The sequence below is a fragment of the Hyperolius riggenbachi genome, chromosome 2 (genome assembly GCF_040937935.1).
Source record: "Hyperolius riggenbachi isolate aHypRig1 chromosome 2, aHypRig1.pri, whole genome shotgun sequence".
Lineage (NCBI taxonomy): Eukaryota > Metazoa > Chordata > Amphibia > Anura > Hyperoliidae > Hyperolius > Hyperolius riggenbachi.
In genome coordinates this window covers 284,424,303-284,443,216 of record NC_090647.1, presented here as the reverse complement: position 1 = coordinate 284,443,216, position 18,914 = coordinate 284,424,303, and the positions used below count along the sequence as shown (strand labels likewise).

Sequence of the window (18,914 nt, the reverse complement as noted above, 5' to 3'; positions counted from 1 at the left end):
TGTTTGATGGCACCATCACCAGTGCCTGAGAAGGGACTTAGGCAGTTTGCTATAAGTACACCGGGTGATTTTTGGATGGCGTGCATTTTATTTCCTTAGTCCCCTTGTACTTTCTTGCATTTTTTTGTTTTTCTTTCACCTAACTTGTTATTTCTTAGTCTTTTTGTTCCTTAGCCCATTTTCCTCCCAGCCTTGTCACCTTTGGAGCTTTATGTATTCTCTTTAACCTCCCTGGCGTTCTATTAAGATCGCCAGGGCGGCCGCGGGAGGGTTTTTTTTTAATAAAAAAAAAACTTTCATGCAGCCAACTGAAAGTTGGCTGCATGAAAGCCCACTAGAGGGCGCTCCGAAAGCGTCATTCTGATCGCCTCAGGCGACCAGAATAAACAAGGAAGGCCGCAATGAGCAGCCTTCCTTGTTTTGCTTACATCGTCGCCATAGCGACGGAGCGGAGTGACGTAATGGACGTCAGCCGACGTCCTGACGTCAGCCGCCTGCCGACGTCCTGACGTCAGCCGCCTCAGATCCAGCCCTTAGCGCTGGCCGGAACTTTTGTTCCGGCTGCGCAGGGCTCGGGCGGCTGGAGGGACCCTCTTTCGCCGCTGCTCGCGGCGGATCGCTGCAGAGCGGCGGCGATCAGGCAGCACACGCAGCTGGCAAAGTGCCGGCTGCATGTGCTGCTTTTTATTTTACAAACATCGGCCCAGCAGGGCCTGAGCGGCGACCTCCGGCGGTGATGGACGGATATATTCGTCCATACCGCTGAGGAGGTTAACCTGCTGGGCGTTCTGATTCCCGCGGCCATGGGAGGGTTTTTTTCACCCGATTTTTTTTTTCCAAGTAGCTAGCCTAGCGCTAGCTACATGATTCTCCCCTTGCTGCAGACTCCCTCCCACCCTTCCGATCGCCGCAGACGATCACGCCCATAAGGAAATCCCGTTCTGAACGGTATTTCCTTTAGGGCTTCCCCCGTCGCCATGGCGACGAACGGAGTGACGTCATGACGTCACAGGGACTCCCGATCCACCCCATAGCGCAGCCTGGCGGCGATTTGAAGAAAATTTGTCAATTGGCCTTGTGATGACACCTAGCACCGGCAACAATGCGGGGGTGCTAACATGGAAAGGGTGTCCAGATACAGTGGCAGAGGTAAAGTATAAATGCAGGGGCACCAGAGGAGGACATGTACATTCGGGTAGCATCAGCTGAGGGTTTCCGTCACTCATCTTCCTACTATTTCACACTGTTACAGCAGCACACCTGATCGAGTATGTCAGCCCGACATCTTGCAGTACATTATGTCCTATCGATACATTTGACCAACTTCGGCCTCTGCAGCGGCGGAGACCCCAGGCCGGCTGCAGGTAGCAGAGCTGCTGCGAGGGAAATATTGGCTGCAAGGGGCTAGAGTAAGTAGATGTGGGTGTAGTATAGCATGCCTGACATTTCTTGTAAGCAGAACAGCATTTGGGTCTGTTTCCACTACACGCAGATTAGATGCAGAATGGATGCAATAAAACTGACCGACTCCAATGAATGCTTATGGGCCTGTTTCCACTAAGGCTGGTTTCACAGTGGGACGTTAAAGTCCCACGATACAGCAGCCAGTAACGCAGCCTAACTCACAGCACTGTAAAATCAATGTTGCTGTTCACAGTAACACGTTGCGTTACATTGTAACGCAGCATGTTAAAAAGTGCTGCATGCTGTACGTTATACTGGGCTAAGCAGCGTTAGCCTGTTTGCACATGTTCAGTAATGTTGTAGGAGGTGGTCTCCCCTCAGCGGCCAGCCACATGGCTAATTAATATTCACTGCACTGCAGAGACTGGTGGGACTGTAGTGTTGTCCGGATCATGAACGAATCATTCGTTTGAGCCGGATCTTTTTTATGAGTCGAATCATCCGGATCATCACAGTGAAAGATTCGGTTCACAGTGGATGTCTGTCTGGAACAAACAGGAACATACAGAATGTACAGTGCAGGGAAAGTCCTGTCCTGCTAATCATTTCACCCATTCTGCTTCTCTAGTAAAATGATTCAAATGATTCGGTTCAAAGATCCAGAGCTTTTCAATGATCCGAATCCTTAAAAAGATCCGGACTTCCTATGACTAACCTGGAGCGGCTGCTTTGAGAGCTGCATAACGCAGCGCAATCTGACGTCCAACTTCAACACCACCATACGTTGCGTTAGGGGCACATTATGCGACCATAACATCCCCTAAAACGCAACGTCTTGGTGTGCAAGTAGCCTAAACGCGATTTTTTTTTATGCAGATTTTCCCATAGGCATTCATTGGAGTCAGTTTGTCTGCATCCATTCTGCACCCAATCTTCGTGGAGTGGAAACAGGCCTTTTAAACTTAACACAACACTTTGTCCTGCCATGGAAAAACCCTTCAGCTTATGATCTGCATGCACAAGTAGATAACATCTTATTTACATTCCACAATTGTTATGCTGGGTACACAAGATACGTTTTTCCGCTCGATTTTCCATCCGATCATTTTTTTCCCACTCAATGCTCTCATCTTCCTTCATTCACCTCTGAGAAAAATCGACCAAAAACAAACGATCGAAAGGAATATTGGACATGTCGGAGATTATCTATTGAACCCATCTATCGAGCGGAAAGACTCCTATTAGACCTACCGGTAATGGAGTTTCTGATTGTCATCCGGGACAACCTGAGATCCGGTCCCGCCCCGGATCTGTGGAAACACGAATCCAAGAAGATTAAAAGCCCCCGCCCACCCTCCATACTCAGTGCGTCTGAAAGTATATAAGACTAGAAACACCAAGATGAAGGAACACATAAAACACCAAAAAAGGTGAATGTACTAGATCCCAGTGATCTAAACTGTAACAGAAAGGTGCGCAGTCGAGATAGGGAAAAGGGTTCTAATGTTTGTCCCGGATGACAATCAGAAACTCCATTACCGGTAGGTCTAATAGGAGTCTTTCTCTAATTGTCATCCGGGACAACCTGAGAGATAAACAAGAAAGTCTTTATGGCAAAAAAAGACTAACCTAGGGAGGGACCACCGCCTGGAGCACCTTTCTGCCAAACGATTGATCTTGTTGAGACAGTACATCCACTCTGTAGTGCTTGATGAAAGTTGATGCACTTGCCCATGTTGCCGCTTGACAAATTTGTTGAATGGTGGCTCCTGCTCTTTCCGCCCAGGATGTAGATAGAGAACGGGTTGAATGAGCCTTAATGTTAGGTGGTAAGGGACAATTACTACCCTCATATGTTAAAGCTATGGTCTGTCTAATCCATCTAGCAATGGTTTGTCTGGATGCCTGTTGCCCCTTATTTTTCCCTGAAAATAGGATAAATAGGCTGCTTGACTTTCTAAACTCTCTCGATCTTGAAAGATATACTAGTAGACATCTTTTTACGTCCAAACAGTGAAATTCCTCCTCCTTCTGCCCCGAAGGGTTGCCACAAAAAGAAGGAAGAATGATGTCCTGAGATCTATGAAACTCAGAGACTACCTTAGGGAGATAGGCCGGATCAGTTCTGAGTCTGACACTATCAGGGCAAATGATTAGAAAGGGATCTTTGACAGATAACGCCTGTAAATCACTAATACGTCTAGCCGATGTAATTGCGATCAAAAAAGCTAATTTCAAGCTAAGGAATCTCATTTCAATCTCTTCAATGGGTTCAAAGGGTGGCTTTGTTAAACACTTGAGGACCAGGGATAAATCCCATTGTGGAAATACCTTCTGTCTTACTGGTGTAGACCTCTGAAGTGCCTTGAAGAAATTCTTTACCAACTCTTCCTGCGCTAGATGCCTATCTAATAGTATTGAAAGCGCTGAACATTGAACCTTAAAGAGAACCCGAGGTGGGTTTGAAGAATATTATCTGCATACAGAGGCTGGATCTGCCTATACAGCCCAGCCTCTGTTGCTATCCCAAACCCCACTAAGGTCCCCCTGCACTCTGCAATCCCTAATAAATCACAGCCATGCTGTGAGGCTGTGTTTACATCTGTAGTGTCAGTCTCAGCTGCTCCCCCGCCTCCTGCATAGCTCCGGTCCCTGCCCCCGTCCCTTCCCTCCAATCAGCAGGGAGGGAAGGGATGCAGGCGGGGACTGGAGTTCGGCAGGAGGCGGGGAGAGCAGCAGACTGACACTATAGAGATAAACACAGCCAGCTCTGACAAGCTGTTTGTCAGCAGCATGGCTGTGATTTATGAGGGATTGCAGAGTGCAGGGGGACCTTAGGGGGGTTTGGGATAGCAACAGAGGCTGGGCTGTATAGGCAGATCCAGCCTCTGTATGCAGATAATATTCTTCAAACCCACCTCGGGTTCTCTTTAAGAGTACTAAGAGCCAACCTCATGTCCGACCCTTCCTGAAGAAACTCTAAAATTGAACTAGTCAAATTTTGATCCCTGGTTCTAGTTTCACACCAGGCTAGATAAACCTTCCAGACCTTTCGGTATATCTTCTGAGTTACTGGCTTTCTACATTTCATTACCGTGTCAATAACCTTCTCTGAAAGGCCCTTATTCCTCAAGATTACCCTTTCAGGATCCAGGCGGCCAGTCTGAATAACTGTGGCCTGGGGTGGATAAGAGGGCCCTGGATTAGCAGATCTGGCCGATCCGGCAGGGGAAAGGGTGGAGCCACTGCCAACCTCCGCAGGGTCGCATACCATGGTCGTTTCGGCCATAGTGGAGCTATCAGGATCATATTCCCTCTCTCCCTTTGAAATTTCCCCAATACCTGAGGTAACAGTACTGTTGGAGGAAACGCATAGGAGAGGTTGAAGTTCCAAGGGAAGCTGAGGGCGTCCAACCCCAGAGATCTCTGGCACCTGTGCAGGGAGAAAAATTGGTCCGTCTTTGCATTCGTCGGAGATGCAAAGAGATCCACCTCTGGGAAACCGAATCTGATTGTCACCATCTGAAAAACCTCCGGGTGAAGTTCCCACTCTGACTGATTTACCTGATGACGACTTAAAAAATCTGCCTCTATATTGAGAGTCCCCTTTATGTGGATAGCTGACAAAGATAGAACCAGGGGTTCTATCCAGTCCAGAATTTCTGAGCATAGGCGCCTGAGCTCGATTGATCTCGTGCCTCCTTGCTTTGCCAGAAAAGCCACCGTCGTGATATTGTCGGAAAATATTAACACGTGCTTTCCCTCTATCAGGGATTGAAAAGATAGAAGTGCTTCCTGTACTGCCAGTAATTCTCTGAAGTTGGACGATTTCTTTGCAATTTGCTGCGTCCAATGCCCCTGAGCATGATGGCCCAATATTGTTGCGCCCCATCCCCAAGAGCTTGCATCTGTAAAGATCTTTATTGGCTCTTCCTGTCTCCAAAAACATCCTTTGGTTAGATTCTGAGCGTCCAACCACCAGCCCAGCCTGGATTTTACTAACTCTGGGATAGTTATCTGAGAGTCTAGGGAAAGTTGGGACCTGTCCCAATTTGCCAAAAGCAGAGACTGGAGATCTCTGCCGTGGTGTTGGGCCCAGGTGACAGCTGGAATGGCTGCTGAGAACAATCCTAGAACTCGCATGATCTGGCGAAGAGAACTCTTTTGCTGTCTGCACAGCAGATCTACTTCCCCCTGAACCTTTGCAATCTTTTCGGCCGGTAAGTAGATCCTCCTCTCTATCGAATTTATCCTGTATCCTAAAAACACAATCTCCTGTGCTGGATTCAAGGCTGATTTCTTGTAATTTACTAACCACCCCACTTGGGACAGGAGGGAAATCACTATATCTCTGTGAGCTCTGGCCAGAGCCTCTGTTTCTGCAAACAGGAGATCGTCCAGGTATGGGACAATCGCTATTCCCTGTAACCTGAAATTCTTCATAACTTCTGCTAATATCTTTGTAAATATTCGGGGAGCCGAGGCTATCCCAAATGGAAGGGCCTGAAATTGGAAATGTCGAATCTGGTCCTGAGACCTGATTGCGAACCTCAAAAACCTCTGATGGCTGGAAAAAATGGGAATGTGCAGATATGCGTCGGAGAGATCTATCGACACAAAAAATTCCATGCCCTGTAATAGGGCCCTCACCGAATAAATGCTTTCCATCCTGAACTTCTTGTATGTCAGGAATGGGTTGAGAGATTTCAGATTCAGGATGAACCTGAATTCTCCACTCGTCTTCTTTACTAGAAAGACATGGGAATAGTAACCCTGGAATAATTCTTCCTGGGGTACTGGAATTATAACTTTCTTCTCTAAAAGTTTCAGAATTTCCATTTCCAAACCCCTGGCCTTTTCCGGGTCCTTTGGAGTTGGATTTACAAATTTCCTTTGTGGAGGGGGGCTTGAAAACTGAAGACGATAACCCGTCTTGATTATCTGAAAAACAAAAGGATCGGGATTCAACTTTTCCCATTCGACCTGAAAATAAATTAGCCTCCCTCCTACTGGTAAATCGTCATTTACTCGGCTTGGGGGGCTCCGTCTTTCCAAGAGTGAACCCCCCTTTTCCTTTCCCTTTGGGAAAAGACCACTTCCTCTGCACATTCCTATTTTTCGGAAGGTTAGAGTCCTGTTTCTTGGGAACAAACGGTCTCTTTCCTTTGAAATTCTTTTTCTTGTTAGGAAACTGCTTCCCTTTTTCTGCTGAACGGGATAACACCTCTTCCAGCCCAGATCCAAATAACAAACTACCCTCAAATGGAATAGAACATAATCTGTTCTTTGAGGTCTGGTCCCCTTCCCAGGTCTTTAGCCACACTGCTCTCCTAGCTGAGTTAACGAGAGCCGTAGTGCGAGCTGATACTCGAATAAGTTCCGTAACCGCATCAGCTAAAAAGGCGACGGCTTTAAGGACGACCGGCAAGGATGCCGCATAATCCTTAATCGGAGCACCCTTAGAAATCTGATCAATAAGATTATCCATCCAAATTCTAAGGTTTCGGGAAATGCAGGTGGCTGAAATACCTGGGATAAAACCAAAAGCAGCCGATTCCCAAGCCTTTTTGAGAAGTGCATCAATTTTCTTATCCATGACATCCTTGAGGACCCCCGCGTCCTCAAAGGATAGATCCGAGTCCTTAGAATATTGGGACAGGGATGCGTCAAGTTTAGGACACTTAGTCCACCTGTCAATTTCTGATTGAGAATAGGGATACTTCCTCTTTGCTGACTTGGGCACAAACAGTGGCCTCTCAGGATTCTGCCACTGTGAAGTAATAATATCCTGTAAAGTTTTGTGGATAGGAAAAACTCTGCCCGAGGACTGACCTAACCCAAGATACACCTGATCCTGGGGAGTAATTTCCGGAACTGATTCCTTTATCTGTTCTGTGGTATATACTGCCTTAAGTAACTCAGAAGATTCCTCCGGGGAAAACAAAAATCTAGGCGTTTTTACCCTATCATCCCCCTCTGAATCCCCCGACTGAGGCTGCTCTCCCTCCTCCTGAGATACTGACATATCTTCCCCTTCCTCTTCTCCCTCCTCTTCCTCGTCAGCTCCAAAAATATCAGAAAAGGAGTGATGGGAAGGAGTGCCGGAAGAGGGTCCTGGCAGAGACTCCTTAACTGGCTGGACCAGGGACTCTTTAAATTTTTCTAAAGTTTCCTGCATATTTTTGTTGACAGTATCCATAACTTCCTTTAGGATGTTAGGAGTTTGGGAGGCCACAATAGCATCTATGCAAGCCTGACATAAATTTCTTGGGGCTTCCAAGGCTATCTTACTATTACATAAACTACATCTTTTATATTTAGCTTGAGTGGATGTAGTAGTAGTAGATTTGGGCTCAGATTTTGTCTGCAATAAAAAGACAACAAAGACAAAGTACTGAGATGCCATCCTCTATATGATATTTATCAGATGTGGTAGTAGGAAAGATATCCTCCACTGGAGGCTTACCCCACTGGACCCTGATGGCTGGACCTGCGAAGAGGATCTGGGAGCAGAACTCTCCGACTCACGCTGCTGCTGAGGCTGCTCTCCCCTCTGAGGCTGCGACATTCCGCTGTGCCGCCTGCAGGCCTGATCAGAGACGCCAGGACCACGCTGCTTCACTTCCTGGCTTTCTCTGATGTTCCTCCTCCACGCCCCCTACGTCATACGCCACGCGACGTCTGACCTCACTTCCGGCGTTCACTCAGCTGTCCGGATACGCCTTGCAGAGCCGGCGCTGATGGAGGAGGTGCGGCGTAACGGCCATACACCACGCGGAAGCCGTACACCGCTCTAAGAGGTCTGTAGTCCGCGCCGCTGCTGAGGCCGCCTCTTGCTCTGCCCGCTGCTGCTAAGGAACCATAACAAAACCTCCAGGTACTCCGGACTCACCCTCTGGTGAGTCCATAAAAATAAAAAACAGGAGCTTTGCTTCTCAGGTGTTTCCGTGGCGGAAACACAGATGAACTGAGTATGGAGGGTGGGCGGGGGCTTTTAATCTTCTTGGATTCGTGTTTCCACAGATCCGGGGCGGGACCGGATCTCAGGTTGTCCCGGATGACAATTAGAGAAAAACATATGGTGTATTCCCAGCATTATATTCTTAGCTGCTCTCAGAAAGAGCTGCCTGTGCTTCTAGCATGCACACAGTTCTGAAGAGCTCAATAGAAGATTTTAATATCAAATAAAAAGCAGCTTGAATAAAATGCAATAGAAGCTTTCAGAGCAGATGTATTTAAGGAACTTAAAATTTGTAAGTATGCACAAAAGAAAAATATGACAACTGTATGGTTAATAAAAAAGTAAGAAAACATTTTTATTGAATGTTATGTCAAAGTTTCAGACCACTTTTAAGGCCCGTACCCAGCTGACGATTATCCTGATGACTGGCAATTTTTTGAGCAAAGTCGTTTATGTAACCTCACGACGTGGGTACACTTGCGCAAACACAGCTTAGCGTCACACAGCGACAACTACCGAAACATCAGATCTTTAAAATACCCAACAACTCCCACGCAATGTATCGAGGTCACTCGAAGTCTTGTTGTGCCTGTCGTATAACATCACGCAGACCCGCCGGCAGGAAGATGGATCAGGGGAGCGCTCAGCATCAGGGAGACGACGCTGGATCCATCCTCCTGCGTGGCAAGGTTAGTACATCGCTTAATGGTTGATCTAGCCATATATGGAGTGATGTATGGCCTCCTTAACAGATGGTCACCTAACACACCCTCTCAGACTGAAATCTGATCAGAGAAAGATCTAATCCTGCCACACAGTGCAAACACATTTGCACTGTGAAACAGCATGAAATCCATTAAAAATCTAAAGGTGGCCATAAATCAGGCAACTTGGCAGCCAAGCAACCACTCAATTTGATTATAATCGAATTAGATGAAAATTTGTGCTGCCAAGTGCACGTCCAGTCGACAAATCGACCAATTTCGGAACTGAAATTTGTTGTACGGTCGATTGCGAACACCACAAGATGTCAGGCCAAAGTTGGTTGGTCGGGTGTGCGGCGATACAGTGGCCGATTTTGGAACGAGCAACAAGACAACGAAACCCCCGCCGCAATGTATAAAGGTCCCCCCCCCCGTGCATGCATTTACACGTTACCTGTCCTGTAGCAGCCTCCGCACTGTGTCCTTAACCTCCGGGCAGTTCTCCATACACGCTACTGGCCATCAGACGCTATGCGCCAGTAGCCTGTAAGGAGAGCCGCCCGGAGGTTACGTACACCGTGCGGAGGCTGCTACAGGACCGGTAATGTATCAATGCACACACTGGGGGGGGGGGGGGGGGGGCATATATACATTGGGGCAGCGGCAGTGCCTATTCCCTAAAGATTTCATGCTGAAAGTGACAGGAATCAGCCTGTAGTATATGGGCAGAATCAACAAAGACAAATTTATCTTTAATCAGATCCAATTAGGAGATAAATTTGTCTGTCAAATCTTCCCATAATTGTTAGGTTTATGAGCACCTTTAGGAACCCCCGAAGATTGTACTTTCTCCAAAACCTCCCCCTAGGTCTCCCCCAAAAATAATAGCTGTCCGCCAGGCAATACCAGTAATCTGGGCACTGCCTGGTAATTTTGACGCAAAGATGCGATACACATATACATATATATACACATACATACATATACACATATATATATATATATATATATATATATATGCAACGTGCCTGGTACCAACAAAAACTATTCATGCCACCAACTCGGAAAGGAAAGTCAAGTTGCGCGAGCGTAAGCGGCAGGCAAAGCGAGCACTGTGCCCAAAGGTGGGGTCCTGGTGTGCAAATTCATAGGCTTCAACCCCCGCACCCAAATTACCAGGTGCAACAGAGCACACTCGCCTGTCTGGACCACACTTTCTACTGTTTTCAAGGAAGATCCGAGGTAATTAAAAAACAAAAATCTATTTACCCAGGACTTCTTCCAGCCCCTGGCAGCCATCCTGTGCCCTCGCTGCAGCTCCGCTCACAGCAGGTGGCCCAGGTCCCCTCCGGTGCATATGCCAACCTCACCAGGTAGGCACCTACCGCGTGTGCGTGCGAGCCACTCAGGGTCACGCTGATGTGGTCTGGAGTGTATTGCACAGGTGCAGGACGGCTGCCAAGAGCTGGAGGAAGGCCCGGGTAAGTAGATTATTGTTTTTTTAGTTACCTTGCATCTGTCCTTTAAGACGCCAACCCGGAACACTGCAGCCTGTTCGTGTCCCAGAGGCATATACGTACACACGTAAAATTCGACTGTGTCACGGAGAACAGGTGCCAAGGTCAGGGGCGAAGACTGAAGTGGGCACAACAGCCACAGATTATAATTTAGTATTTATTTATCGCTGACATCTTCCGCAGGATTTTACTGAGTATATAGTCTGGTCAATAACTGTCCCTCAGAACACACAAATTCCTTCCATAGTCCAATGTAGTCTAGGGTCATTTTTTTTTTTTGAGGGGGGGGGGGGATGATTCTGGGATGTGGGAGGAATCTGGAGTGCCCAGAAGGAACCCATGCCACCCAAGTACTCTGGCCCCAGAGGAGCACCAATAGCTCAGCCGCATCTGGGGTCCTGGGCAATTGCCTAACACTGAACATCCACTGTCCAAGATTTTCTGCCTGGTATAAAATTATACATTTTTTACAAAACTTTTTTTTACCTATATAATTTGTTTGGCTAACATGTACAGAAACTTTTTTGCTACTATCTGCCTGGTACAATAAACAACTCCAATCGATTTCATCTGGAAATCAATTAAAAATTATGATAGGGCAGGAATGTTGAGGCAAATTAAAAAAAAAACAATTAGTACATGGGAACCAAACAAACAAGCTAAAACCAATAAAAAAAGTTAAATATTCTAACAGATTTTTAACCAAAAGAGTTTAACAACATCAAAGCTATATAGTTATGTAAACCAATCTCAAGTTTATTTTCACTGAAAGTTTACTGTTAAATCTCTCACCCGTCGATACAAGGTTTGGGAGAAGAATGCGTGTAGACCAGCGGCTCTACAACCTTTTAAAACCCCGTATCAGCACACATTATTACTAGTTCACTACAGCACCGCGTACCATATTCCAATAAATACAGTTACAGATTTCCTGATGAGCAATGTAATAGAAACGTATACAGTATTACTGTGGATTGTACAAGACTCTAGCCATTCACTCCAATGAGAAGCACGAGGTTATGGGGGAAGGGAACGCGCGCCGAGGGCAACCATACAAAGAAGCCCTTCTATCCGCGAAACGCTGCGCAATCGTTTTCTGCTCAAGAGGAAAACAAGGCCACACATCACGCACGGGGGCTCCACATCACACCCAGCCGTTACTGTGTACGTGCAGCCTCCTTGTACTCCCTCCCCCATGCTGGAACTCCACACCCACCCGCAACTCACCACTGGAGAGCAGACTCATAGCGTGCGTGAAGGACGGGTCCAGGCTGTCCTTCTCTGCCATCAGCTCAGGGAGGTATTTCGTCTCGGACTCCATGTCTGCGCGATCTATTACCACGTAGCAAACTCGGCAAAGAAAAGGTCCGCGCCGTCTCCGCAGATAGAAAAACCAAGGAAAGAACCCCGCCCAGCGGAAGTGAGGTTACAGCCCGCCCAAGGGGCAGACTATCGATCCTACAAGTTTTTTGTCTCGCTGATTCGGCCATGTTGTTGTAGCCTCCTGCCTGTGAATCATTGATCCTGAAGCTTGGGTCTCTAGTTCTGTGCGGAGAGCATTCTGTGAGAGGCGCGTACCATGAATTGTCCTCTACTGATTGCAGCGCCAAGCGCTTTTCCGGCTGCATTCATCATGGAGTCTGTGAATGTCACACCACGTGTTTCCCTATTGTTCAGTATTCTTTGTAGATTGATCGATTTCGTTAGACTTATTGGATATAGTATTGCAATTAAAACATTTTATTCGTGGTCTTTATTTAAAATGTATCTAATTTGAACACCGGACTGTGTTTATTAAGATCATCAATCCAGCATTTATAAAGAGCCCTTGATGTCTGTGGTGCTGTACAATAGAGAGGTATAAATCACGAGGCCCATTAGTAATAACATTTTGATAGCATCTCTTGTCTAAAGTACACTTGAGCAACTTTGTTATTACTGTGTATGTATTTATATAGCTCCGATATCTTCTGCAGCACTCCCAGCACATTTTTTTTACATGTGGTGCACCTCCACCTCTCCCCATACAGTTTTCTGGTGCCCAGGGGTCTTCCTCCCTCCCTTATACAGTGTCTAGTACCCCCACTCTCCTCTATACCGAGCGCTGTTAAAACAGCGCAGGAGATTTGGGCGTAGCCGGCACCACTATAGGCCTTAAAAAAAGGAAAAGATGTTCCGCTGCACCGTAGGTTGGGTATAAAGCAATCTTCAGTTTATTGACACATCAGTAGATACACATATGGCTCACGCGTATCGGAGCTCACACTGGCTCCTTAATCATAGCCATTTGATACGCGTGAGCCATATGTGTATCTACTGATGTGTCAATAAACTGAAGATTGCTTTATACCCAACCTACGGAGCAGCGGAACATTTTTTCCTTTTGTTTGCATTGACACCCGGTATTCCTGCTCCCCTGGGTTATGCACCTGTGGTGCCAGCATCGCCATTTCTTGTCTACTATAGGCCTTAATTGGAATTACGGCTATAGCTGTGCTCAGTGAGTGATTTGGGCACCATCAAAAGACGGAGTTAAATTTACTTTTAAAACATTGTAATTTAGCCACCAGCAATAGCTGGCGTTCCGTATACTGTTCCATGGTGTCTAGAGGCCCCCTCATTTCCCCATTCAGTTCCCTTGTACTTAGTGGCCCATCACCCCATACGGTGATCCTATCAGTGTCTAGAGGTTCCCTCATACAGTGATTCTTGGTGTCTAGTAGTTCCACACTCCCTCATACAGTGATCCCTGGTGTCTAGTGGTCCCCCCTCCCTCAGTACAGTGATCCCTGGTGGCTAGTGGCCCCCTCTCACCCCACACCCCCTTTCCATGTCTAGCTGCAAAGCTTTTGCCTTTGTTTTATTGCCTGTTTTTCTGTAAATAGCCTGTATGGTACAAATAAACACTGGGGAAACAGGAAGACTGTCTCCTGATTTGCTTTGCACTGTTCCTGTCGAAGAATGCAAAAAACATGAATCGGGCAAAAATGTGGGCGCTGCCATAGGCCGTAATGGGAATTACGACTTAGTCAGTAATTCGGGGGCCATCAAAAGACAGAGCACAAATTATGTTAAAAACAGCGTAATTCGGACGTCACCAATAGCTTACGTATTTCCTCAGTGTCAATGGTGTTCTGGAGGGGAAATAGTAATTAACGCTGCCAGGACCTTTCTTGCAGGAGCAGGGTGAGACATTTTTTGGCTTTACCCTGTGCTCAAATTACATGTATGAGCAAAAACACCCCTTAACCGTCCCTTTTGTGTAGCAGGGGCATAATTATACCCCATATGGGCTGCCCAGCAAACAATTGTGGGGCCACCTGCAGCAAACAGCTCCTCCCTCCCCCGGGAACCCGAGGACTATGGGGGCCTTTTACCCCTCTCTTCCCTGTTGCAGTGCCCTGTAATATATTTACCTGCTCTTGTCATGCCTGGTCTCCAACTGCTATCATGAGCCACTAATTTAACTGCATGCCCGACTCCCAATGCATGTCATGTAATCCGGAGCCAGAGGTAGGCAGCAAAGAGCGAGTAGCGTCCACACGAAGAGAGCAGGCAAATATATTAAATCAGCTAAACTGTGCTATGCACGGCAGAATGGAGGAGTAGCATCACCCCCGATAGTTCCCGCCCCCCCCCCCCCTCCCATGGGGGATGTGGGGGTTATTTTTATATACCTGTACACTTAAAGGACAACTGTAGTGAGAGGTATATGGAGGCTGTCAATTTTTTTTCTTTTTAAACAATACCAGTTGCCTGGCAGCCCTGCTGGTATATTTGGATGCAGTAGTGACTGAATAACACCAGAAACAAGCATGTAGCTAGTCTTCTCAGATCTGACAGTAATGTCAGAAACACCTGATCTGCTGTATGCTTGTTCAGAATCTATGGCTAAAGGTATTAGAGACAGAGAATCAGCAGGATTGTCAGGCAACTAGTATTGCTTAAAAAGAAATGAATATGGCAGCCTCCATAACCCTTTTACTACAGTTGACCTCTGGGGGATACTTACCTCGGGAGGGGGAAGCCTCAGGGTCCTAATGAGGCTTCCTCCTCCCCTGTAGGTTCTGGGAATTCAGCGCTGGCTCCCCCGAATACTCCCCCAATCCTCCCCATGACAAGCTTGATGAAGCTTGATATATTTACCTCGCTGGGATCCAGCGCAGATGCAGTAGCGCTCTACGTTCGTTCTAGGTGGAAATAGCTGATCCCGATTGTATCCACTCTACTGCCCAGGAGCAAAAGGACTCGCGCCTGCACAGTAGAGCGGATCGATCGGATTCGGCTATTTCTGCCTTAACCCGAATGAAGAGCGACTAGTGCGCCTGCGCAGGATCGCGGTAGGAAGATATTTACCTCGCCGGGATCCGGGGGTTCCAGAAAAGCAATGGAGGAGGACGGGGGAAGCCTTGTTAGGATCCAGAGGCTTCCCCCTCCCGAGGTAAGTACCTTCAGGGTCCCTTTTTTCCTTACAGATTTTCTGTCAGACCCGTACACACGCCTGACTAAGGCAGGTGATAACAACCTCCGCAGCGGATAGGCATGTGTACAACAATGTGAGCAACCCGCGTGGCGAATCAACTCACTCCCACAACTCATAAGCCTCAAGAATGGAAAGCCAGAACGGCTCACCCTGCTCCTGTAAAAGTTCCATTGGCTTTAAAAGTGAATGGGAACCGCATTTTAAAAAAATGAAGCAAATACTTGCTATACTAAGGAAAGGGAAAGGTCTGGGTCGTATAGAGCCGTCCGTCTCCTCTCTCTGGGCTCTCTATCCTGTGCTGGCTCCCCCCCCCCCCCCCCCTTTCAATCCCCCGCCGAAAGGGTATTTGGAAGTCTTCGGGAGCCGTGTCCTCCCGAAGACGTGCGACTCCATACTGCACAGGAGTGAGCGTGTAAGAGAGCGTGCTTGCGCAGGCGCAGTACAGGGCCGCCCTTCTTCAGGAGCACTCGGGCTCCCTGAAGACTTCTGAAGCCTCCTTCGGCTGGGTAAAGCAGTATTTGACTAATTTAGTCAAATACTGCTACCGGGCAAGCCAGCACTGGAACGAGGGGACCAGGAGAGGAGCGGGAAGGCTCTATAGGACCGTATCTGTCTCATTTTTTTTAAATGCGGTTCCCATTCACTTTAATTACTATTCCCCCTCCAGGCCACCATGGACCCAGGGGGAAAGTTGTAATTTGGTTTTCAGCTATTGCTGATGAATGCATTACGCTGTTTTTAAAGTAATTTGGGCTCCATCTTTTGACAGCACCCAAATGTCTGTCTGAGCGCCGCTATAGCGGCCTATGGTGCGCCCAAATTTCCTGGCACAGTTTTTCGCTATTTCGCCTTTGAAGTGTGACTGCCTCTCAACCAACCTTTGTGGGCACCTGAACCATACATAAATATATGAGGAGACCATACTTGGGGCCTTTTCAGCACTCCCATAAGCTCAGCAGGCCAGATTAACCAGTGTTGCTGCACCAATGGGTTCTGACGTGCAGGGACCACCCCTGGAGTCACAGGGAAGCTTCAGCAATCACCAAAGGTCCGCACCATCCAGTATTCAAATGTCTTTATTTATAGCTCTTAGTAAAAGACATCATTAAAAACAGATCTGCAAGCTGATCTTATCAGCTTGCAGATCTGTTTTTAATGATGTCTTTTACTAAGAGCTATAAATAAAGACATTTGAATACTGGATGGTGCGGACCTTTGGTGATTGCATAAGCTCAGTGGGCCCTCAGCTTTGCCAGTCTCCATCTCCGTCTTTGTGCTTTTCCCCCCATTCAATACTCATACTGAAACCAGTCTTAACTAGGAAGCATGCTCTGTTCTCTCCATGGCCCGTATGCAATTAATTTTTTCACCTGAGTTATCTCCTAGGAGATAATTTTAATCTTCTCTGTAAAATATTTTTTCAGCATTTTACAATTGAAAAAGTACTCAAAAGTTGGTGCAAAAGTACTATCAAATTTATTTTGACTATTGTCTAGCTTGCTGGTGACTTAAAAGGCATTTTATGACAGGTTGTAAAAATATCACCTAGGAGAAAACTCAAGAGAGAAAAGTAAATTGCATTTGGGCCCATATGTCCCCTTTTATCATTCTCTCAATTGACTCTGACTCTGCATAGCTGCACCACCTCCTGAGTCCCCTAATGCTGCTCACCCCTAACCAATGATCACAAGCAAAAATGGCTGCAGTGGGCCCGGAACTACAGGAAGATTAATTTTCTAATAGTCTTGTTAAGTAATGAGAGCCGTGATACCCTGGATATTCTAGATGGATCGAGTGGTTGACGATTGGTGGTTGGCCACCATATCCCAACAATGGATACAGCTGTGACATGCATAGGATCCTTGGACTTCTAGGTAAGTTAACCCCCCATCCCGCGGGCACAGGTGCATTAATTAACCTACATTAGCATCCTGAATTCGAGTACTTCAGTACTCGAAAGCCCATCCCTGTTAATATGTAGCTTGATCTGTTAAGATGTTTTTGATTGAAACAGATTTTGATTTCAGTAAATATGCTGCAAATTCAACAAATAATCATTTTCAGTTCTTTATAACCTATAAAATGTTTTGAAAGTTGTTTGTAATACTATGGAACAGTGTATTTTTATGTTATTAAAAACATACCGTTATCATTAGGAGGTTTCTTCAGCAATGTTCGAATTATACTCTAATGGTTAATGACTCAAAAACTGTGCTGACAGTAGAGAGTAACATTTCTGCTGGATATCCCTACCTCCTGCGGACTCAAACAAAGATATAGAGAAGTGCAAAGACAAGAAAATAGAAACAACAAAGAGCTTACATTCCCAGAGCCTTATGCTGGCTACACATGGTGCGTTCCCGCACTCGATGCGCCGCTCGATTCCCGTCGATTCATTTACTTCCGACATGTCCGATTCACTTTTCGATGGATCGTGAGGTCGTTTTGCCATACTTTACATGGCAATCGACCTAAAAATCATCGAAATGCGCTCGGAAATGCTCGGAAATAAACAAATCGACGGGAATCGAGCGGCGCATTCGATGTGGGAACGCACCGTGTGTAGCCAGCATTAGGGAAGTGCATGCCTCTGGATAGGAATCCATAATGGGATTCTTGCAACTTAAATATGGGTGTGTAATTGGCTTCACTCGACCAGCACATACAAAGAGTATGGGTCAGCCACACTCCTGTTCCAGATCGGATGCGTGTCAAACAGATCAGTTTTTCTGAAAAACTGATCCATTTGACATGGATCTGATCTGGATAGTAGGGCACGTTCTGGTCCACGCGCGTCGATCCCGTCGCTGCTCACTGCCACTGCTGGTCCCGCTGCTCGGTCATTTCCACAGCTTGGCAGCCAGCAGAAGCGTGGCTCTCCGTAGGCTGCAACAGACCAATTCTGCCTAGCAACAGGGAGAATTTACATTGGTTCAACATGAACTGTTGCTGAGGATTCCCATTGGTCTATTGCAGCCCAATGGAGAATCCCCATGCTTCTTTCTGCCTCTGGGCTCTTCAGAATGGACCGAGCGGTGGTGATGGACGGCGGGCCCTGTATCACAACGGGATGCGGCCGAAACGGGCAGCGCGGATGCGGCGACTAGCCTAGTGAGAGCGGACAGTGTCCGTTCTCATAGGCTTGCATTGGACACGTTTCCCCTCCAGTCCAGGAAAAAGTGACAAATCCGGACTCTCCGCAACGTTTTCTTTCCGTGCAACACATTCGCGCGCGATCCGTGTTTCTGCACAAGTGGGAGTGGGTCGTTTTTTTTAACTTAGGATCTGCTTCCAACTTTTCTGCAGAGACTTAAAAATGTATCCCACGGATACGTTTTTAAAACAAGTGTGAAACGGCCCTCTCTTTCTCTATGCATTGCACATTAGAGAAGCATTTAGTATCCCGGGAAGCAATAGTTAAATATAGCTGTTCTTGTATGTTATCCAGCATATTTGTAGCTATAGCTGGGATTATGTTGAGATAAGTCCGATTAATCAAAATAGCATCCCCAAATGGCATATTTCCTGTCTGTGCTTACTAGTTTTCAGCCATCCATTGCGCAGGTTAATGTTCTCTAAGGGATCAAACGCTCTACCGTGTTTCCCCGAAAACAAGACGCTGTCTTATATTAATGTTTGCTCAAGAGATGTGCTAGGGTTTATTTTCAGAGGATGTCTTATTTTTGGGGGAAACACTGGTAGTTTTCCTATACAAAATGTATATACTGCATGCCATGCTGAAACACAAGCAGCATGCACACAGCTTGTGGTTTGCAGATATTGGCTCTCACAAGAAATTGATTCTGCTGATCATGTGGGTAAAGCAGGCCATACACTGGCTCGAT

General features: G+C 46.8%; 1 protein-coding gene across 2 annotated transcripts in view; it reads right to left on the bottom strand.

The window, feature by feature from the left end:
• The window catches only part of KHDRBS1 (KH RNA binding domain containing, signal transduction associated 1), a 40,917-nt gene extending 28,914 nt beyond the window's left edge, over positions 1-12,003 (bottom strand). The window contains exon 1 of one of the 2 annotated variants that reach the window (XM_068268879.1): positions 11,814-12,003. In XM_068268879.1, the coding sequence (XP_068124980.1) occupies positions 11,814-11,907 (94 nt within the window). In that variant the 5' untranslated portion in view covers positions 11,908-12,003. The remainder of the gene's footprint in view (positions 1-11,813) is intronic. The other variant, XM_068268878.1, reaches the window with a different exon arrangement.
• Positions 12,004-18,914: the final 6,911 nt, after the last annotated feature.